This window comes from Budorcas taxicolor, chromosome 6 (assembly GCF_023091745.1).
Source record: "Budorcas taxicolor isolate Tak-1 chromosome 6, Takin1.1, whole genome shotgun sequence".
NCBI classification, from domain to species: Eukaryota; Metazoa; Chordata; class Mammalia; order Artiodactyla; family Bovidae; genus Budorcas; species Budorcas taxicolor.
In genome coordinates, this window is record NC_068915.1 from 35,609,167 (window position 1) to 35,632,653 (window position 23,487).

At 36.5% G+C, this 23,487-nt stretch overlaps 1 protein-coding gene across 1 annotated transcript in view; it reads left to right on the plus strand.

The window, feature by feature from the left end:
* SNCA (synuclein alpha) overlaps positions 1-23,072 on the plus strand; it is a 153,111-nt gene extending 130,039 nt beyond the window's left edge. The window contains exons 4-5 of the mRNA XM_052642221.1: positions 20,860-20,943; positions 22,961-23,072. Coding sequence (XP_052498181.1) covers positions 20,860-20,943; positions 22,961-22,993 — 117 coding nt within the window. The 3' untranslated portion in view covers positions 22,994-23,072. The remainder of the gene's footprint in view (positions 1-20,859; positions 20,944-22,960) is intronic.
* Positions 23,073-23,487: the final 415 nt, after the last annotated feature.

The window sequence follows — 23,487 nt, forward strand, 5'->3', positions numbered from 1 at the left end:
AAAAAAAAACCCCAAAAAATAAAAGGGAGATATAAATGAACCAAATTAAGCAAGAATGTTTGAAAAAAATATAGAACTCTATTGAGTTACTGAGAGTTCAGTAATGTTATCCAGAAATAAAGGATGCTTTAAAAGTAATTAAAAGAACACAAATAAGCATTTAGTGCTTAATTAAAGGTAGAAAAAAAGATAATGTTAGACAAAGTAAAGGTTATCCATTGGTTGTGATGAATAAATCTTAATTTTCTCAATTCTCTTTGGAATAATACAGAATCAATCAATAAATAAACATCATGACTAAGTGTAACATCTGCCCAGGGACTTATTGATCATTACTTTTTATTATGAGAATGATAAATTATGTTGCTGGTATTGGTAGAGATGACCATTTCAAGTGAAAAACTAAGGAGGAGCTCTGTGACCCAGGCAAAACCTTTATTAGTTGGTCAAAGGAGTGAAGAAAGAAACTCAGGTGATGATTCAAACCATTTGGAAAACTGTAATTTCTGTGCCATATATTTAGGGGAAAAAATGAACAACTTTTTTCTGACTATATAGTCTATAAGAACCAGTGTAATGAAAAGGTCTAAACTTGAAAAGTGTTATGTATTGAATTCATAATAAGCTATTTTACCCTGTAACAAAAAGTTAATCAACTTAGTGTTTGCAGATTTAATAACCATGTGGTTAAAATGCTATTCTGTCTGATTTTTGTCTGTGTAAATATACCACTCAGATATATATATAAACAGTTCTTTGAGCCTATAATTTTTTTTCTAATAGTGACAAGTGTTTAAGTAATAGTAGAGATAGTTCAGATATTTGTTCATAACATATTTTACACTGCATTTTGAGAGTGTTAATTTTTTTGAAACTGAATTTTATCTTCTGTTTAACTTATCTTTTGTTTAACGCTCTGCTTAATTTAATGTCTTAGTGAGATGCTTTTGTCAAGAAATTGCCTTGTAGCTGAGCTTGGGGCTTAGAGCTACATTGCCAGTCTCTATTCATTCACTGAAAAAATAAATAATTGTAGCAACCACTGGGAGTTGGTTTTTAAAATGAAATGATGCACGTGAAACTCTTGAAACACAGCTAATACAGAATAAACACTAAATAAACCTTAGCTGTTATTTCATGTAAGAGTAAGATGCATAATTAAGCATTTAAGGATACTTCATTTGAATGACCTTCAAAACATCTACTTCTGCTTTATTGACTATGCCAAAGCCTTTGACTGTGTGGATCACAATAAACTGTGGAGAATTCTGAAAGAGTTGGGAATACCAGATCACCTGACCTGCCTCTTGAGAAACCTGTATGCAGGTCAGGAAGCAGCAGTTAGAACTGAACATGGAACAACAGACTGGTTCCAAATAGGAAAAGGAGTACGTCAAGGCTGTATATTGTCACCCTGCTTATTTAACTTATATGCAGAGTACATCATGAGAAATGCTGGGCTGGAAGAAGCACAAGCTGGAATCAAGATTGCCGGGAGAAATATCAATAACCTCAGACATGCAGATGACACCACCCTTATGGCAGAAAATGAAGAGGAACTAAAAAACTTCTTGATGAAAGTGAAAGAGGAGAGTGACAAAGTTGGCTTAAAGCTCAACATTCAGAAAACGAAGATCATGGCATCTGGTCCCATCACTTCTTGGGAGATAGAGGGGGAAACAGTGGAAACAGTATCAGACTTTATTTTGGGGTACTCCAAAATCACTGCAGATGGTGAGTGCAGCCATGAAATTAAAAGACACTTACTCCTTGGAAGGAAAGTTATGACCAACCTTGATAGCATATTAAAAAGCAGAGATATTACTTTGCCAACAAAGGTCTGTCTGGTCAGAGCTATGGTTTTTCCAGTGGTCATGTATGGATGTGAGAGTTGGACTGTGAATAAGGCTGAATGCCAAAGAATTGATGCTTTTGAACTGTGGTGTTGGAGATGACTCTTTAGAATCCCTTAGACTGCAAGGAGATCCAACCAGTCCATTCTAAAGGAGATCAGTCCTGGGTGTTCATTGGTAGGACTGATGCAGAAGCTGCAACTCCAATACTTTGGCCACCTCATGCGAAGACTTGACTCATTGAAAAGACCCTGATGCTGGGAGGGATTGGGGGCAGGAGGAGAAGAGAACGACAGAGGATGAGATGGCTGGATGGCATCATCAACTCGATGGACATGCGTTTGGGTAAACTCCGGGAGTTGGTGATGGACAGGGTAGCCTGGCGTGCTGTGATTCATGGGGTTGCAAAGAGTCAGACGTGACTGAGCGACTGAACTGAACTGAACTGAGGATGTATACACCCATTATCTTTCTTGATAATCTTCTAAGTCTTGATAATCCTCTGTTTTATCTCATATTTATTGAGACATGGATAGAGGAAAGTTTTTCTCAGTATCCAAAAGAAACAACCACACCTGATATGGCAAAACTTAATGAGGGTAGAATTTACACAGTAGAGTAACTTCAGTACCTACTGAAATTGACCACTGTGTTTTGTGGGATTTGTTCCCTCCACATCCCCTGTTTTATGTGCTAGACAAAAATATTCCAGCTTGAAAGCTGAGGTCCTCTTGAAGAATTTTCCTCCAGGTCTTGAAAACCCTTCACATCTGACAGGGATCTCTTCCCAGTATCATGGAGAATCATGAAACCTCAGATTGTCGCCTGCACTTGGCTGGATTGCATTCCTGCTCAGCCATTTATTTTACATCTCTTCCTAGTGTGTTCTCTCTTAGATGAAGAAGACAGATGTTTACTCATTCTTTAAGATTCTCTTCCTGGGTTTCACATGCCCTGATCTTGAACATCTTGGCTTTTCTTTCTGCCTCAGAGCCTTAGAGGTCCTATGCACCTTTGTGTGTCTGAGCAGTTTGTTTTGCCTGAAGTATTTTCTCCCCTTCAGGTATTAAGAAGAGTTTTCCACTTTTTTCTGAGCAAACACCTGAGGCTTGGCTTTTGATAGAAATTTCCTCTTTCTCAGGGGCCTTTCAGCATTCCCTAGGATCCCTAAGATATGAAAGCACACTCCCTGTCTCAGTTCAGTTCAGTTCAGTTCAGTTCAGTCACTCAGTCATGTCTGACTCTTTGTGACCCCATGGACTGCAGCATGCCAGGCTTCCCTGTCCTTCTGAAGCTTGCTCAAACTCATGTGCATTGCATCAGTGATGCCATACAACCATCTCATTCTCTGTCATCCCCCTCTCCTCCTGCCTTCAATGTGTTCAAACATCAGGGCCATTTCCAAAGAGTCAGTCCTTCGCATCAGGTGGCCGAAGTGCTGGAGCTTCAGCTTTAGCATCAGTGCCTCATAGCTCAGTTGGTAAAGAATCTACCCTGCAAGGCAGGAGACCCCAGTTTGATTCCTGGGTTGGGAAGATCTGCTAGAGAAGGGATAGGCTACCCACTCCAATATTCTTGGATTTCCCTTGTGGCTCAGCTGGTAAAGAATCTACCTGCAAGGTGGGAGACCCGGGTTCGATCCTGGGTTGGGAAGATCCTCTGGGGAAGGGAAAGGCTACCCATTCCAGTATTCTGGCCTGGAGAATTCCATGGACTAAGTCCATTGGATTGCAAAGAGTTGGACATGACTGAGCGACGTTCACTTTCACTTTCCAATGAATATTTATTTAGGACTGATTTCGTTTAGGATGGACTGGTTTGATCTCATTGCAGACCAAGGGACTTTCAAGATCTTCAACACCACAGTTCAAAAGCATCAATTCTTTGGTGCTCAGCTTTCTTTTTGGTCCAACTCTCACATCTACACATGACTACTAGAAAGAACATAGCTTTGACTATATGGCCTTTTGTCGGTAAAGTAATGATTCTGATTTTTAATATGCTGTCTAGTTTGGTCATAGCTTTTCTTCCAAGGAACAAGCATATTTTAATTTCTTGGCTGCACTCATCATCTGCAGTGATTTTGGAGCCCAAGAAAGTAAAGTCTGTCTTTGTCTCCATTGTTGCCTCATCTTTTGCCATGAAGTGATGGGGCCATATGCAATGATCTTGATTTTTTGAATGTTGAGTTTCAGCCAGCATTTTCAATATCCTATTTCACTTTCATCAAGAGGCTCTTTAGTTCCTCTTTGCTTTCTACCATAAGGGTGCTGTCATTTGCATATTTGAGGTTATTGATATTTCTCCCGGCAATCTTTATTCCAGCTTGTGCTTCATCCAGGTCCAGCATTTCACACGATGTACTTTGCATAGAAGTTAAATAAGCAGGGTGACAATCTACAGCCTTGACATACTCCTTTCCCAATTTGGAACCACTCTGTTGTTCCATGTCCGGTTCTAACTGTTACTTCTTGACCTGCATAGAGAGGTTTCTCAAGAGGCAGGTTAGGTGGTCTGGTATTCCCATCACTTAAGAATTTTCCACAGTTTGCTGTGATCCACACAGCCAAAGGCTTTGGCATAGTCAGTAAAGCAGTAGTAGATGTTTTTCTGGAATTCTCTTGGTTTTTTCTATGATCCAGTGGATGTTGGCCATTTGATCTCTGGTTCCTTTGCCTTTTCTAAATCCAGCTTGAACATCTGGAAGTTCTCAGTTGAAGTGCTATTGAAGCCTATATTGAAGAATTTTGAGCACGACTTTGCTAGCACGTGAGATGAGTGCAATTGTGTGGTTGTTTAAACATTTGGCATTGCTTTTCTTTGGGATTGGAATGAAAACTGACCATTTCCAGTCCTGTGGCCACTGCTGAGTGTTCCAAATTTGCTGGCATACTTAGTGCAGCACTTTCACAGGATCATCTTTTAGGATTTGAAATAGCTCAGCTGGAATTCCATCATCTCCACTAGCTTTGTTCTTAGTGAGGCTTCTTAAGGCCAAAATCTACCCTCTCCACTGATTCCTCTTCCAGTTGCTAGTTTTAAGTGCATGAATATATGCTGCTCAGATGTGTCCAACTCTTTGTGACCCTATGGAATGTGGCCCGCCAGGCTTCTCTTTCCGTGTAATTTTCTTGGCAAGAAGACTGGAGTGGGTTGCTGTTTCCTTCTCCAGCGGATCTTCCCACTAGTTTTAAGACTTGCTGCCAAATATCAATGCATTTGCCAAGGTGAAAGGACTGGTTCCTTCTTAGCTCAATAGAGGAGTTGATCTTCCTAAGGCTGACCCACTTTCATACTGATGATGTCTTATTCAAGCACTTCCTAAGTGGAAGCTCTTCAAGAACTCTATCCATGCAGATTTAAGTAATAAGCAAATATAAATATATATTTAGACATAAAATATTTTATTAATGGAAGAAGAGGATTAATCTTTGGACCTGAAAACTGAAACTACTTTATTCCCAGACTCCCTATTGTATATTAGTATTTGCAGCTAGATCTATATCCAAGTAACATGAGAAAAGCTGGCAATTGTTGCTTTGCTGTGAAGTCATATTAGGTGAGTCAGCTAATTACATGCCACTTTCATAAAAATGAGTTGACTCATTGGAAAAGACTTTGATGCTGGGAGGGATTGGGGGCAGGAGGAGAAGGGGACGACAGAGGATGAGATGGCTGGATGGCATCACTGACTCGATGGACGTGAGTCTGAGTGAACTCCGGGAGGTGGTGATACAGGGAGGCCTGGCGTGCTGCGATTCATGGGGTCGCGAAGAGTCGGACACAACTGAGCGATTGAACTGAACTGAACTTCATAAATATGGCAGTTTTACTGAACTACTTGTTATGCTTACCAAGGATGAAGATTTAAGATAGAATACTACCTCTTTGCTATAGAAAGAAAATTTCTTCTCAAAAATGATTTCACACAGATTCCTAATTTCCAGACTAATTATTTTATAGTTCATGGCTCAATATATTTAAAGCTGGATTCAGGAATACTGATAAAGAACCCCCAAAGAATAGCACTAAAATTGATTTAATATGTTAGCTTTACTCTCTCTTCTACTCATAAACCTCTTAAAAACAAACTAGTTTTCATTTCATCTGTTCCCTTTCTCTTTCTTTGTGAAAGGAGTGCCAAGACTAAAGAAAGAATTAGAAAAGCAAAAGGCAAGAAAATGAGTAATATGATAATATATAATCCAAAATAGAGCATGATCAATTTCTAAGTACTTATTTCAAAATCAGATTGGTTTCTCTAAAACTATTATTTATAATAGATTTTCATTTTATTTTTAATTGAAGTATTACTGATTTACTATGTTAATTTCTTCTGTACAGCAAACTGATTCAGTTACACACATACATGTTGTTTAAAATTTTATTTTCCATTATGGTTTATCCTAGAATACTGAATATAGTTTTCTGTGCTATACAATAGGACCTTGTTGTTTATCTATTCTATATGTAACAGTTTGCATCCACTAACCCCAGAATCATGGTCCATCCCTCCCCACCTTCCCTTGGCACCCACAAGTCCGTTCTCTATGTCTGTGAGTCTGTTTCTGTTTCATCGACAGCTTCATTTGTGCCATGTTTTAGATTCCATATATACGTGCTATCATGTGGCATTTGTATTTCTCCTTCTGCCTTAGTTCACTTGGTATGATAATCCCTAGTTGCATCCATGTTGCAGCAAATGGCATGATTTCACCCTTTTTATAGCTCAGTGGTATTCCATTATGTACATACATTGTACAGTGGTAATACATTATGTACATCTTCTTTATGCATTCATCTGTTGATGGACATTTACGCTGTTTCCGTGTGTTAGCTGTTGTGAATAGTTCTCTATGAACACAGGGGCACATATATCTTTTTGAATTATATTGTTGTCTGGATATATGCCCAGGAGTGGGATTGCTGGAACATATATTCTGTTTTTAATTTTCTGAGGAACCTCCTTACTGTTTTCCATAGTGGCTGCACCAACTTACATTCTCACCAATAATGCTAAGAGGGTTCCCTTTTCTCTACATCCTCTGTAGGATTTGTTATTTGGAGACTTTTTAATCATGGCCATTCTGACTGGTGTGAGGTGGCACCTTGTTGTAGTTTTGATTTGCATTTCTCTAATAATTAGCTGTGTTGAGCATCTTTTCATGTTCCTGTTGGTAAGCTGTACTACTTCTTTGGAGAAATGTCTATTTAGGACTTCTGCCCATTTTTTAATTGTTTTTTTTGTTGTTGTTGAGTTGTATGAGCTGTTTGTGTGTTTTGGAAATTAAACCCTGTTTGTCATATCATTTGCAAATATTTTCTCCCATTCTGCAGGTTGCCTTTTCATTTTTTTATGATTTCCTTTGCTATGCAAAAACTTTAAGTCTGATCAGGTCCCATTTGTTTTTGTTATTATTTCTATTTTCTTGGGAGATTGACCAAAGAAAATAGTGGTTCAGTTTATGTTAGAGAATGTTTTGCCTGTGATCTCTTCTAGGAGTTTTATGGTGTCTTGTCTTATATTTAAGTCTGCTGCTGCTGCTGCTGCTAAGTCGCTTCAGTCATGTCCGACTCTGTGTGACCCTATAGACAGCAGCCCACCAGGCTCCCCCATCCCTGGGATTCTCCAGGCAAGAACACTGGAGTAGGTTGCCATTTCCTTCTCCAGTGCATGAAAGTGAAAAGTGAAAGTGAAGTCGCTCAGTCGCGTCCGACTCCTAGCGACCCTGTGGACTGCAGCCTACCAGGCTCCTCCGTCCATGGGATTTTCCAGGCAAGAGTACTGGAGATATTTAAGTCTAAATCACTTTATTTTTGTGCATGGTGTGACAGTGTGTACTAACTTCACTGATCCACATACAGCTGTCTAACTTAGCCAGCACCACTTGAAGAGAATGTCTTTTTCCCATTTTATATTCTCGCCTCTTTTATCTAATTTTAATTGACTGTGGGAGTGTAGGTTTATTTCTGGGCTCTCTATTCTGTTCCATTGATCCATATGTCTGTTTCTGTGCCAAGAGCATGCTGTTTTGATTATTGTATCTCTGTAGTATTGTCTGAAGTCTGAGAGAATTATACCTCCTGCTTTTCCTTTTTTCCTCAGGATTGCTTAGATTCTGGGTCTTTTATGGTTCCATATGAATTTGGCGATTATTCTAGTTCTGTGAAAAATGCCATGGATAATTTGATAGGGTTTGCATCAAATCTATAGATTGCTTTGGGTAATATTGCTATTTTAACAATATTAATTCTTCCTATTGAAGACCATGGGATATCTTCCCATTTCTTTGAATAATCTTTGATTTCCTTTGTTCTTTCAGTTCCTTGGTCAGGTTTATTCTAAGTATTTTTGGGGGGGGGGGTGCAGTTTTAAAGGTTTTTTTTTTTTCACATTTCCTTTCTGTTATTTCATTATTAGGATAAAGAAATGCATCCAATTTCTGTATGTTAATCTTGTATCTGGCTACCTTGCCAAATTCATTTATCAGTTCTAGTCGTTTTTCTGTGGAGTCTTAGAATTGCATTTTTAATCTGAAAACATTTCTCTGTAGGTATGAATTTTCCTTGTATGTGTATTTAATATATTGTCTTACTATATGATTTAATGGTGTTCATCCGTGTGACTAACCCCAAGTGATCCAGATGGTCGATTACACAGTAATTTGTAAATTTGCTGAGACAATCGCAATAGGTATCTAACACAGCTAATGAGGTGTGTAGGTCATTTTGCTAATAAGAAAGCCTAACAGATGACCAGGAGCCCCATCTTCACTCAGCCTGTTGCTAATTTTGCTTGTTGGTAGCATGTGCAATTTGTGATGAAAATGATGTGCTGCAGCTACACTTTTTAATTAGGAGATTTAAGATGGTCTCAGGAGATAACCCCAGAGATAATCAGTGGTCTAGAGTTGTGTCTGTGTATGTGTGCGCTTTCTTTTATCTTAAACCATATCTTATACACATTAGTAATGAAAGCTCATGGAAAGATTATGGACTAGGAGATCTAAAGCATAACATGGCAGTATGTTATAAAAACTTGAACTTTTCAAGAAGAAAACAATTTCAACAAAATCTAAACTACTACTCTATTGAAATAACAGTGCAAAAACATTCAAAATGCTGTAATTATAGCTTTGTCTTTATGACTGTAGCAGGTCTATCACTCTTTAATTCCTGTCAATGCCTTGCCCTTCCACTTACTCATTCTCTTTTACATCTAACTCACTACACAAATAATGCAGTTCTTAGCCCTCTCTGTATGTAACTGAGTTGAAAGGAGAAGACTGGTTGGATGGGCTGAGTGATCCGCTGTGTCTTGTCTCCCTAAGCTGATATGCTTCTCTGTCTTCCTTGGCTGGTTTCCTATAAAGTATTATCAGTTAAGTCTCATTTTATGATTTGTTTTATAGAGAATTCAGCTAGACACGCATCAGTTGGTAATTGGTTATATATCAGCTATTTGACAGAAGAGCTCCATTTTAAAAATAACATGAATTTGTGTCTTATAGTGGGAAAGGTCAGTCACAACCCTTTCTGCTCCATGCAGCTTCTCATAAGTCTGTATCTTTGCTCATTAGCAGTGGAGGGCTGTACCACTGTAATATTTTTGATAACCTTTTTTATTTCCAAGGTTTGTGGGCAGAAAGGGTTGTGACTTATATATACTATAAATATAAGTATATATATATAATATATATATATATATATATATATAAGTATACTATATATACTACCCTATACTAACCTATAGAACACAGATTCTCTTCCTAAACATGCAGGCATATATCATAATCCATATATTTTTATCCTGTATTTTATTACCCTAACATGTTCTGAGTTTATACATCATTAACATAAAAATGGAACAGAATGTTTTTTCAAAGGTGTTCAACATTTATTATGTTTGGTTTTTTTTTCTTTTGTGGTAAAAATGAATAGAAGCTGCATTTCACATTATCAAATATGATTGTTTTAAAAACAAGTCTTTAATATCCATAAACTACAAAATTTCAAGGTTCCTTTTATAGCATTCAATGCATACTTAGGTACAGTTCTAAATGAGTTGAACTATGTTGAGATCTTTCTAAATAACACTCAGTTTTTTAGAGGTAGGTTTATACAACAGTAAATATACAGGTATCTGGGTAAAGTTATAACTAGTGACTCTCTGAAATGTTTCTTGTTATATTTTCTTGGAATAGTTACCAAATGTTTTACTATGCTTAAATATATATTAATACTATGGAGTTGAGAAATTTAAAATAATCATATTCAGAAAACAGAAAAGCTATTGAAATGAACACATACTTTTAAAAACTTACAAAAATTAAAGATGGAAAATGGGCAGAAAAATTTTTGCTTCTTCCCCTCTCGTTTCTTTGGCTGGTCTAATAAATAAATTGACATAAAACATCGTGCCAGGAGAAAGACATTTAATTTTGTACAGGTGGGATGTCCACAAAGATACAAGATTCAAAAGCAGCCAGGAAATTGAAATTCATACACTATCCTAAGCTAAAGAATAGGGACCTGCAGCTTCAAAGGGGAGGAAGAGATTCACTGAAAGAGGCAAAGAGCAGATGTTTGATAATCAGATGTTTGCTTTGCCTCTCAGATAAAATAAAATTTATCTGAAAGTTACCTCTGGTTAAAGCTCTCTTTCTGGTACAAGGCCCTATCTAAATCCTTTATTCCCCCCACTGTTTCTTCATTTATTTGCCATGAAGTGATGGGACCAGATGCCATGATCTTCGTTTTCTGAATGTTGAGTTTTAAGCCAACTTTTCACTCTCCTCTTTCATTTTTATTAAGAGGCTCTTCAGTTCTTTACTTTCTGCCATAAGAGTGATGTCTTCTGCATATCTGAGGTTATTGATGTTTCTCCTGGCAATCTTGATTCCAGGTTGGGCTTCATTCAGCCCAGCATTTTTCATGATGTATTCTGCATGTAAGTTAAATAAGCAGGGTGACAATATACAGCCTTAATGTACGTCTTTCCCTATTGGGAGCCAGTCTGTTGTTCCATGTCCAGTTTTATACTGCAGTAGAGGAGAAGGCAATGGCACCCCACTCCAGTACTCTTGCCTGGAAAATCCCATGGACAGAGGAGCCTGGTAGGCTGCAGTCCATGGGGTCGCTAGGAGTCGGACACGACTGAGCGACTTCACTTTCACTTTTCACTCTCATGCATTGGAGGAGGAAATGGCAACTCACTCCAGTGTTCTTGCCTGGAGAATCCCAGGGACGGGGGAGCCTGGTGGGCTGCCGTCTATAGGGTCGCACAGAGGCGAACACGACTGAAGCGACTCAGCAGCAGCAGCAGCAGCAGAGTAGATTTACAATATTGTGTTAGTTTCAGGTACACTGCAAAGTTGTTTAGTTATACATGTATCCATTCTTTTTCAAGATACTTTTCCCATATAGGTTATTACAGAGTATTGAGTATAATTCCCTGGGCTATACAGTAGGTCTTTGTTGATTATTTTATCTATAGTAATATGTACATGGTAATCCAAACTCCCAGTTTATCCCTTCCCTCCCATCTTTTCCCATTGGTACCATAGTTTATTTTCGAAGTCTTGAGTCTGTTCCACGGTATGATTGGAAAGTATCAGAAATCAGTACTTTTCCAGGAGTCCTCTTAAAGGTGAAGCACTTTTGCAGGTACACTTTTCCCAAAGCACTAGAGTAAAAGAGAAGGTGTTTATTAATCACAAAAGAAAAAAAAGTCATAAAGATTTGTTGAGAATTCATTATAATGCAATTGATAAGGAAATTTGATTATTTTTGTGACATTTTTAGGCAATTGGAATTATGACTGAAAATGTTATAATATTTTTAAGAATTGCACACAATTTCTGGAGTACACATTAATAACATACATCTAGAGAAATATAGCTCAAAGAAGATTTAGTATTACTTCCTGCCTGACAATGCTTACCATGTAATTTAAATATCAAATAAACAATGTTTAACATCCTCATATATATATATGAGAGAATAAATCTTTAGAGCTGTTTCAGGGACACTCTTGAAAATGCCAATTATTTCAAGAGCAAAAATATTTCATTTAGAGTATGATATGGGGAATTCAAGGATCGTGGATCATTGTGATATAATATTTAGTTATCCACATAACCAAAGTGACAACAAAATACTTTGCAGGCAGATACAGAAAGTTATATAGCTGTTAAAAAAAAATAGCTCTTTTGATAGAGAAGACTCAGTTTTCTTAAGTAATCAAACACTTGTAAATATAACATGAAGCACAAGAAATGATTTTGATAAAATATAGAATCTTTATTCTAGTCAGATTACTTAACAGGGTAATGAGAAACCTTTCACGATCTTACAAAGGGCATACCAGTAGGCTAAGGAAATCTTGTTGTTGTAACAGATGAAAGAAAATTTTACATAAATAGGCATATACTAATTGTTATTAAAGCTTATTCTTGAAAAGATATATAAATTTATTCAATGTTATCCAACTTAACTACACAAGGCAAAATTCTCTTTTCTTATTCCCTCCCCACTTTTCTTCTCAACTTTGTATATCCATTTAGTTTCAAAATGAAAAAGCAGAAAATAAGAGAAATAATTATTACTTTAGGACAAAATTAGTCTTTTCCCCTTAATAAATCATATCGCTATACTTCATACCTTTTCTTAAACGCATCTTACCTTCCTGCAGAGTTTTAATTACATATATTAATTATAATTCTTAAGTCTTGGAAATATTAATATCTAATGAAAACGTAAGAAAGTGTGAATTGTCAGACTAATATTCCATAGGTTAGCGTTTTAGGAGTATACTGCATAATTTCTAGAAGCGTACACTTTCTCATAGTACAATTTTTTTTTTAAATATGGCGCAAGACATGTTACTGACAGGTGCAAATATCTTTAATTTCTCTATAATAAGAAGTGAAAACCAATAATTGATGTTTCTCTCTTTTACCTACTTTGGAAATGACCTCAATGAATTTCCATCATTTAACTTAATATAGCAAAACTCTAAGTTACCAAAGAGATTTAGGACATATAGTAAAACATAATTATTTTTGAAAAGTTCACTTAAAATTTGTATCTCCATTACAATTATTTAATTCACTTGTTTTTAATAACCATGTTTAGAATACTCATAAGATGAGACATTAAAGCAGCAAGCCATCATCTTAGGTTATTTTTCCTTCTGATAAATTCTGTAACAGAGATAATATGAGCTTATTTGACTTTTAGTAAACCTAGGTAGAAAGCTCTGAAGATATGCCTATTTTAATTAAACTGACAAATTTAAATTAGGTTGTTTTTTTTTGTAAACTAGTTTTATTTATCAAAGATTACCACAGACCACATGAACTTGGAAAGCATTTGGATTAGTGTCTTATTTCTGAGGGTTTAGAAATATATAAATTAATAAGTGCATATTTTTCTTTAAGCCAGTTAAAGTCAGTTTTTTTTTTAACAAAGTAATTGTAGCTATACCTTCCAGTAGAAAAATATCACATGCGCATAACATACATCTATAGATGTATGTAAATACACAGACAGAGATCCTGTATGTCAACTCGCAGCTCAGGTTGTACATTTTTTAGAAGCTAAGTTTTATTTGGGGGCAGAATGAGTACTGCAAGTCTGAGAGACAGCACCACAGATAGCTTTGAGAAACTGCTGTAAAGAAGCAGGGGAACGGTCAGTATATATGTGATTTTGGTGAAGGGAGAGAGACATACAATCAGACACATATTTTTCAGAAGCTTTCTGCTAGTCACAAGGAATAGGCATCACCATGAAAGATTTTAGTGCTTTTTCTAGGCATAAGGAGATATAAGAATTGGGCTTAATAAAAATCGGCTGCTGAAAATATCTATCTAAAGACCTGTCCTGCGAGTTTTCCCAGAGCACAGACTGCCTCATCTCTGCTCTCCACCCTGAACTCTTTTCAGGGTGTGTTGAAAATTAGCAGCTGCTGCAGCATGTGATTTAATCCTTATAGAGGTAGATGGCAAGTGCCAATTTGTAGTGAACATATAGCTTCCATCCCAAAGTTGTAGCCAAGAATCAGATACAACAGAACAGAGCTCACTAGTTCATAAGTAACAGCTGAATCCAAATTGTGTCTCTGGAAGGTGGAACAAGTGAAGTTCACCTACTCAAATGGCTAAAGCATTTTACTAATTTTTGTGGAGAAGACTTTTAAGATTCGTATTTGTCCTTGACAAGTAATCTTATGGGAGCTGTGTACTAAATTTTGAGGAAGGGAAAATTTATAGCAGTTTGTATTTTCAAAAACCTTTTCTCCATCCCCCCTTGTTTACTTCTGTCTCAGATGATTGTGGGCTGTGTATTAGTTATCTACCTTGAGTGTTTACATTTGAAAGATATGGAAGATTTACTTCTTCAAGTGACAAAGAATGCATGATGTCTCCAAGGAGTTTGGGAGTGTGTTTATGATCCAAAGTCTAGAATAATTACTATTTTCTTCTTTTTAGAACACTTGTTTCAATGTCTTGATCTTTTACAGTGTGTGCAAGCATTTTGAGATCAAAAGGGGAAGTTTGGAGGTTGGTAAAAGATAGGTGTATTTTGCATTGTTTTCTAGAGGTGCATTTCTGGTTTTGTGAAGGTTTATTAGACAAGGACTGTTGATTTTAATTCCTCGAAGAGTTGGGTTGCAGCCTGAGTGATATCAAATGGCTGGTTCACCCATTCAAATACATTATCTTAATTTGCTCCCTTATGTCAAGGAGATTTCCAAAGAAGATGGAAATCAAAAGATTTCTATGCTCTGGAGTTCAGGATTTAACGCCATATGCCTGTTAAACTTCTGAATAAAGTTTTTAATGTTTTTCTTTTTTTCTCCCCTGACTGTACAATTCAATCTTCGACCAACTCACCTCAGGAGGAAAAACCTCAACTATTGCTTCTCTTAGCCCCTGAATACTGGGCCTTTCCCTGATTATTTAGGAGGGCCTGGGTCATCTGTTTCTTCTTTAAGAATGCCCCTTCTCCCCATAGGGAACTGTCTGTTTTCTCTGTTAACTACATTATATCCAAAATAATGTTTATGGTCGGGAGAATACATCTTAGAAGCGAATCAGAGTCCCTGTAAGTGGGACTGTGAACGTGCAACTAATCTTTTTAATGCCTCTCTAAATCTGTGAAAGTGGAGGTAAAAGGACTTTGTAATTTACTAGAACTACTGCCATCCATAAACACCAGTTCTTTGCATTGGGGGACCAGAATATATTTGCATTGCATAGGAAAGCCTGAAGCCAGCAGAACCCAACTCAATTACAGGGCCCTGGAAAAGTAGGAGTTGTTGTAAGGATCAGTGAAGCCAGCCCAAGTGATTGTGTTAAATTCACTTCCTGGCTTTCAAGATTTACACAAATATTCTTTATATCCTGGGCCTAGTGATCTGGACAGAGTTATTCTCTGCAGATCTTAACAGGAAAGGGAAGTTGAAACAGGCAGATGTGGCTGAGCAAAACAGAAAGAATACTTTATCTGTTGTTGTTTTTTAATATAGGGGAAACACAGCAAAACTTGTCTAAAGAGACACCAGCCTAGTGAGAACAATGAACTCACCAGTCTGTGAGACCAGTTTAAAAAACAAGCTTATGGGATCTGTGCCTATATTCAACCCTATGATTATCCTCTTTATGACAAACAGCACAAAAGAAAACAAGAATATTCATAAGAAATCTTTACCAGAGTCACTATACCAAAGATAGTGGTTCACACAAATATTTTCTCCTGCTAATCTAAATCTAGAAAAAGAAAAGAACTCTCCCTACTCTTATTTCCACCACATCCTGCAGGCAGAGACCCAGGAAACTGATGTGGTAAGAACTCTTACCTTCTACCAGAGCTTCCAGGATCTCTCAGCTGTAGCAGCCATGGAACAAAAGATGTCCAGCCAAAGCAGAGCCCCACATTGGGCGCCAGACTACTGGGGAGGAAAAATTTTCCTTTCATTCCTTATAGGTTCTTTGGTTGGTCTCGTAACTAAATTTTGACATAAGACAGATTCACAGGAGAAATACAAATTTGATTTTATACATATGGGAGCCCCACAAAGACATGAAACTCAAAGGCAGTCAGGCAATTGAGGCTTATATACTACCCTGAGCTAAAGAATAGGATAGAGGCCAGAGTTGCAAAGGGGAGGAGGGCAATTCACAGGAAGATGAGAAGAACAGATGTCTGGTAATCAGATGTTTGCCCCACCTTGCAGATGAAGCTTTCAGATTAAAAAAAAAAAAAAGTTCTCTCTGGTAAGAGCTCTTTCTGATACAGGCCTCTAATCCATGCTCTTTTTGGCAGTTATGGAGGAGGTAAAAAGCTACTCCAGAGTCTGGTGGGCCTTGATTGCCTTCATTTCAAGTAATCCACCTGTCAAAGTGTCATATTTTAGGGTACATATCCTGCTTCCCTTTAAATGCAGCCAATCACTACCACATAGACTCCTGTTTCTTATACAGCCTACTCAATTCTGTCCATCCAAACCACATAATTTCCAAGCAAATACCCAGATATCTTCTTTGATCTAAAAACTTTTGATTATTTTTTTAATTTAAAGAATTTCTTTAAGTAAAACCCCAATATTACTTTTTAAAAATAAACAGTAACTCCTTAATTAAATATCCAAAGCAATGTTGAAATTCTCCCCTCTCATGTTTGTTTCTCATTTTCTTAAACTAGGATTCCAAATAAGACTGAAATAAGATTCTTAAATTGTAATTTTCTAATGCTCTCTCAAGTCCACTTTATAGGTTTCCCAAAACTTGTTTTTCTTGCAAAATTTACTTGTTGAAGTAGTTATTTTTCCTGTATCGTTTCCCACAGTCCAAAATTTGCTGATTGCATCCAGTGATGTGAACTTGTTTCTCAGTCCCTTGTATTTGCTGTAAACTGTCAGCTCTAGTGATATTTAGGTTTCAGTGAATTCTAATGTTTGGCAAAGATATTTTTATTGGTGTTGATATGTCTGCCATCAGGCACATGTATGCGGTTATATCTCTTCATGTCACATTGGCAAGCCGTTAATGATCCTTGCCTAGATCCCTTGTAAAAAAAGGTGATAGAATTCTAATTCATTCCTTTCTTAGAAGAAAAGACGGTATCTGTATAAAGAAAACCTGTGGCCAACTATTTGATTACCCTCAGTTCAGTTTAGTTGCTCAGTCGTGTCCGACTCTTTGCCACCCCATGAATCACAGCAAGCCAGTCCTCCCTGTCCATCACCAACTCCCGGAGTTCACTCAGACTCACATCCATCGAGTCGGTGATGCCATCCATCCATCTCGTCCTCTGTCATCCCCTTCTCCTCCTGCCCCCAATCCCTCCCAGCATCACAGTCTTTTCCAATGAGTCAACTCTTCACATGAGGTGGCCAAAGTACTGGAGTTTCAGCTTTAGCATCATTCCTTCCAGGGAACACCCAGGGCTGATCTCCTTTAGAATGGACTGGTTGGATCTCCTTGCAGTCCAAGGGACTCTCAAGAGTCTACTCCAACACCACAGTTCAAAAGCATCAATTCTTCAGCACTCAGCTTTCTTCACAGCCCAACTCTCACATCCATACATGACCACTGGAAAAACCATAGCTTTAACTAGATGGACCTTTGTTGGCAAAGTAATGTCTCTGCTTTTGAATATGCTATCTAGGTTGTTTACCCTAGGGTACAGTTTTTACCGGAAAGGCAAGATACATGTTTGATGATTTTCCTGTGACACATTTTTCCTGGTCGATTCTGATTCCAATTCCTTGCTTCCAATTATGCAGTCCATCTCATACCTCTGCTGTGCTTTCCTCATACGCCCCCATCCTATTCTGACCCCTGGGTAGCACTTTAATGAATATTTAGAGCCAATAGGCTATGTGTGAAGAATATAGTAGGATGGTGAAATTATACTGCAGCACAATACTGGACAGAAAATAGGCAATTGAGCATCATAACCCTTATTTTTAAAGAATTTTGAGTAATTATCTTTTATACTGCCACTTCATCCCCACTATTTCCTTAACCCTCACTAGTTTCTCTGTTTGTTTTTTTTTACACACTAGAGAATTTATCAGGGTTTTGATAAACAAAGGCAACTCTCACTTGTGTTTTGACTAATACTTTTTGTTCTTTTTTTCCCTCTGGGTAAACTTTTATAGTATGAAGTGTACAACAGGCCCATAGAAGATATAATGCTTGTGAATAAACTTTGATGGGTTTCAGTAATCAAGTTATAAGACAATTTTGTTTACAAGGAATAGACTGTTAACTGGGTCCTAAAGGAATAGTCAAGGCATAGTCAGGGATATGACAGAATTTCCTATCGCTCAGTTTCTACAATCTATAGATAAAACATTTTGAATTCCAAAATTCTTTTGGAGAAGTAGTTCAGGATAGTGGTTAATGGCACAGGGTCTAGAGTCACCTGTGCTAGTTTGAGCAAATTACTAAACCTCTTTAAATCCAGATTTTCTTGGGAAGTGGTTAAGGATATTCTGCCTCATGGGAGGTTTATGAGCTATTTCTACTTCATGTAATGTAATACAGGTAAATATCTTAATGATAGCTTATTAATGTGTTTTATTTTAATGAAACCAATAGTCTTATTCTCTAAAGAACAACATTTAAAGTCAGCAGTCAGACTTGTGATATCAACATATATTCCTTTAGAGAATAACGATCATCTGAAAATATGGGCCTCTTCTTATGCCATCTTAATACTTATTAACCATCATGGTATTTGTTTCACTTCCTTCTACTTTTCCCCATTTATCTAAGTATCTTCATTTCTGCCTTATCACTTGGCCTCTTTAATATTATATCTATGGTTTCTCAAGCCCTGACCCACAAGTGACATATTTTACTTCAAAAACTGTGGATATTTGAAGTGTAATTTTAAGGATTAGGTAAATACATGGTCAGAAAAGCATGTACTTTTAAAAATGAGTAATTATTAAATACTTGCAACCTAAGTAAATCATTATTTAAAATTAATAGGGGTAGTTTTTGCTTGAACCCAATACATGATCAATCTAGCCAAAGAATTCATTACTTGGATGAACTTTGAAAGGTGCAACAGACACACCCAAGTACACATAGACACACATATCCAATAACATTCACCAGTCTTAGTTGTACAATTAACACCTTATTTGTGGTAGAAAGCAAGTCAGTTCTCCATATTGACTTGTCCAGTCTGTATCAAAATCTTTAAACAAATTAGGTTAGAGAAATAAAGCTCTAAGAGCTTAAAATGATAGTAATGGGAAATTTACCTTATTATCTTCATACTTCACTATCACTAAAAGTTAATCTAAATAACTACTGAGAGAGCTAATGATGTCACTGGCTCTTCCCAATGAAAAAATGGTATTGTTGCCCCATTTTATCACCAAGGCTATTTGATGCTTAGAGAAAGCTTAAGAAACATGCCCAACATCATGAAAGATCTGGAATCTTTAGCAGCTAGGATCTGAACTCAAGTCTTGTGATATTATAGTCCTTATATCTAACCACCAATCAGCAGAACTTGTATTCTTTACATTACCAAAAGGCAAAACACTGAAAATACCACCTTTACTCCATGTTTAGAAGTAAAGTATTTTAGCGAAGGTTTATATTACCTTATTTCATTTGTAAACAACTAGGACTTTTTAGATCAATCAAACAGGAGTTGGGCAGAGGAGGATGACCTATAAAATTCTCTGCCCAGCTAATTTAAGAATGGGCTTTAGTTTGACCTTTTCTCACTGTCAGCCACTTCCTTATCCCTCTCCCTACTTGTCAGTCATTCACATGATGAAGACATGGGGAGATGTTATTTACATCAGACATGTGGGTGCAAAACTGCTTCAGTCATGTCTGACCCTGTGCGACCCTATGGAGTGTAGCCTGCCAGGCTCCTCTGTTCATGGGATTTTCTAGGCAAGAATACTCAATTAGATTGTCACGACCTCCTCCAGAGGATCTTCTTGACCCAGAGATCGAACCTGCGTTTCTTATGTCTCCTGCATTGGCAGGCGGGTTCTTTAGTACCAGCTGGGAAGCACCCCACGTCAGGCATAGTTTTAAATAGATGCCACACTGACTGAAGGACTATTTGATATATTTGAGTGATTCTGTATAGACTCATGTTGCTTCCTTGCTTTTTCAATTTTCAGTGACTCCTTTATATAATTCCTTTTCTGGAATAAATGCAAAGCAACAAAAGGTACTTAATGAAGAACAATAATAAAACCATGACCATTTCAGGTTGAATTTGTGGTATCCTATTTCTGACCAAATATTTGATTTTTGCTCCTCCAAATATGTACAGTTTCAATCTTGAAATTTCAGTTTTTTTGTTTCTTTGTCATCTTTAGAAATAAAATATAAAATATATATAACCATTTATAATATAAAAGCATACATAAGTTAAAAGCTTACAAAAATATATGCATAACTGCCCAACAAATATTACTCTTAATATTTTGTCGTGCCTTCCTCTAGTCTGTTTCACTTTTGCATCTGAATTCTACCAATTATATCTATAATATATACAACACTTACATACTGCTAAACATTATAAAAGGTTATTTTCATATAACTTACGTCATAGTAATAGATGCTTTCATAATTATCTATTGAATAGCTGAATGATAATTTTTCTATCTCTTCATCATCTATTAGAATATTTAGGTTAGTAATTTGTTATTCTGTCACTGATCCTATTAAAAACACCTTTGTTCTCTAGCTTTGGACTGTTTTCTGAATAGTAAATTACTTGGCAAAAAAAAAATCATCCATTTTTAGAGTAAATAACACATGTAGCGTCAATGTTTTACCAAAGGCACTGTATAGTTTAGAATATTATCAGTAATATTAAAGAGTGTCATTTTCTACCACATCCCTGCCAGTACTGTGTATAAGATTTTTTTCAAAATACGATTGTGATTTTTAGAAGTAAATAATGGTACCTCTTCATAATCTTTGTTTGCTTTTCATTTAAATATTAGGGTGAAGAAGGAGCCTCCCAGGAAGGAATTCTGGAAGATATGCCTGTGGATCCTGACAATGAGGCTTATGAAATGCCTTCTGAGGTAAGAATTTATACATATAAAACTCCAAACAGAAAGCTTAAAAGCTTAACATTGGGTCTAGTAATCGGTACCCCAAGTCTGTCACCTTCAGATTTCCCTCACCTTTGTTCTTAAAGAGAATGACTTACTCTCTAGATGCACAAGTTGGCCAGATCCAGGACGTCTAGCGTGTGGACAACTTGCAAGCTGTGAATCGTTTTTACATTTGTAAAGAGTTATTTCTAAAAAAGGCAGCAGCAGTGACAGAGACCATATGTGCACCACATAGCCTAAAATATTTTCAGCCTGGCCCTTTACAGAAAGAGTTTGCTGATCACTACATTAAAGAATTATTTTACTAGAAACGTTACCTTCTAAAACAAATCCCCAAATGGAAAGTTAGAGAAATCAACTAAATACCAAGAGAACATAATTATTATTGACCATACATTTCCAGCTGGATGTGCGCATAGTAAAAGTAAATCAAAATTATAGAGTAGAAATATGATAAATGCATGGTTTTTAATAATGGATATATTTCAGTCTATCATTCTAAACAGCATAATTTAAAGTTTCTTTAATATAAAATGTTTCAGAAGGGAAATTAGAAAATACCTTTAGATGAATGACTGACTCGGGAAGAAATAGAAAATCTGAATAGATTTCTAACAAAAATATTGAATTATTAAAAAAATAAGTGAGAACAATATTACCTTGATATCAAAACAAGACATCACCATTAAAACCTGAGTTAAAGTGTGTTCTAGTAGGGTTGTTCTTCTTCATGGCATTTTTTAAAAGTATATTGATAATCTCCCACTTGTAGAAAGACTAAATTGTTTATTTTCCTAATTTTACCAATATTCTGGTTTTTTTTTTTTTAATATTGGATTGGCCAAAAAGTTCATTGGGATTTTCCGTAAGATCATACAGAAAAATACCAAAACAAACTTTCTGGGCTCCCAATGAATGCACAATGCTAAACACTAAAGAGAATAAAAGAGTATTTACTAGTACAAGAACACAAGGAGTTTACACTTCAGTATGTTTGATTAAAAAATAATACAAATGTATCCCTTTATTTATTTATCATGATACCCGTGACAATCATTACTGCCTTTTATGCATGAGGCATCACAGAGGCAAAAATATACACCATGCACAAAGTTAGTATTTTACAAGATTTTTTTTAGCTCAATCGGGGTAAGTTTTATAGAAGAGGTGGGTGGGAAGGGGTGGGAGATGTGACAGGTCAAAATGAAGGAAGGACATTCTAGCACAAGAAAATCTCCAAGGCACACATGCCTGGGAATCCAGGTGGATATGTCTGAGGCACAGTGAGTAATTAAATGTGATTCAAGCTCTGAGAATAGTGACAAATGAAGGCTGCAGAGATTGGTCCAAGGTGACTTGTGAACTACTAGAAAAACCTAGCCATTTAAGTTTGTACTTTATTCAGAAAGCAGCTTGAGTATTGAAAACATGTTTGTTTTTAAGCAGGATTCTGATATTATTAGAGTTGTTCTTTAGGAGGACTGATTTGGCCTCTTTGGTTAAGACCATTGATATTTTTATTGTACGTGTTACTCAAATATTGGAGGGGAAAGGAGGAGCTTTGAAATAGGAATAATTAAAGCTGCAGATGAAGATGAAATTTTTAATCTTTAAGTGTCTTAATTTCTTTATAAAAAATTACCTGATTTGGTTCTCACACTTTAATTGAAGAAAATGAGAGTCAGATAAGACAGGCTAGCTACTTGTCCTACAGGACCAGGTCACAGACTGTTAAACAGCACATCTAGAAGTGGAATTCAGATATCTGACTACCACCCTAATTACTTCACTTTTGTATTTGAAAGGCAGATGAAACTGTTAAAAAGAAAATTGTAATGGATGTAGGAGAATAGTTTCAGATCTGTAGGACTATATCCTTTTTTCAAAATGGCAAGCCATGTCCTATCCCATTTTCCTGGAAGCCCTTGATTACTGGTCACTTATGCTAAACTTCATGTTGCCTTTCTGATTTTCCTTATACTAGGAAGGGTATCAGGACTACGAACCCGAAGCCTAAGAGATATCTTTGCTCCCAGTTTCCTGAGACCTGCTGAAAGATGTTCCACCCTGTACGAGTGCTCAGTTCCAACATGCCCAGTCATGACATTTTTCTCAGAGTTTTCACAGTGTGTTTTGAAGTCTTCCATCAGCAGTGATTGGATTATCTGTACCTGCCCCACCAACTCAGCATTTCGGTGCTTCCCTCTCACTGAATAAATGGTAGCAGGGTCTTTGTGTGCTGTGGATATTGTGGCTTCAAACATAAAATGTTAAAATAAATTAAAAACACCTAAGTGACTACCACTTATTTCTAAATCTTCACTATTTTTTTGTTGCTGTTGAAAAATTGTGAGTGATTTACTATCATAGATTATAAGATTTTATGGTGTCTTTTAATGATTCTAAAGAATAATGATGTATTGTGAAATTTGTTAATATATACAATACTTAAATATGTGAGCATGAAACTATGCACCTATAAATATTAACTATAAAATTTTACTGTTTTGT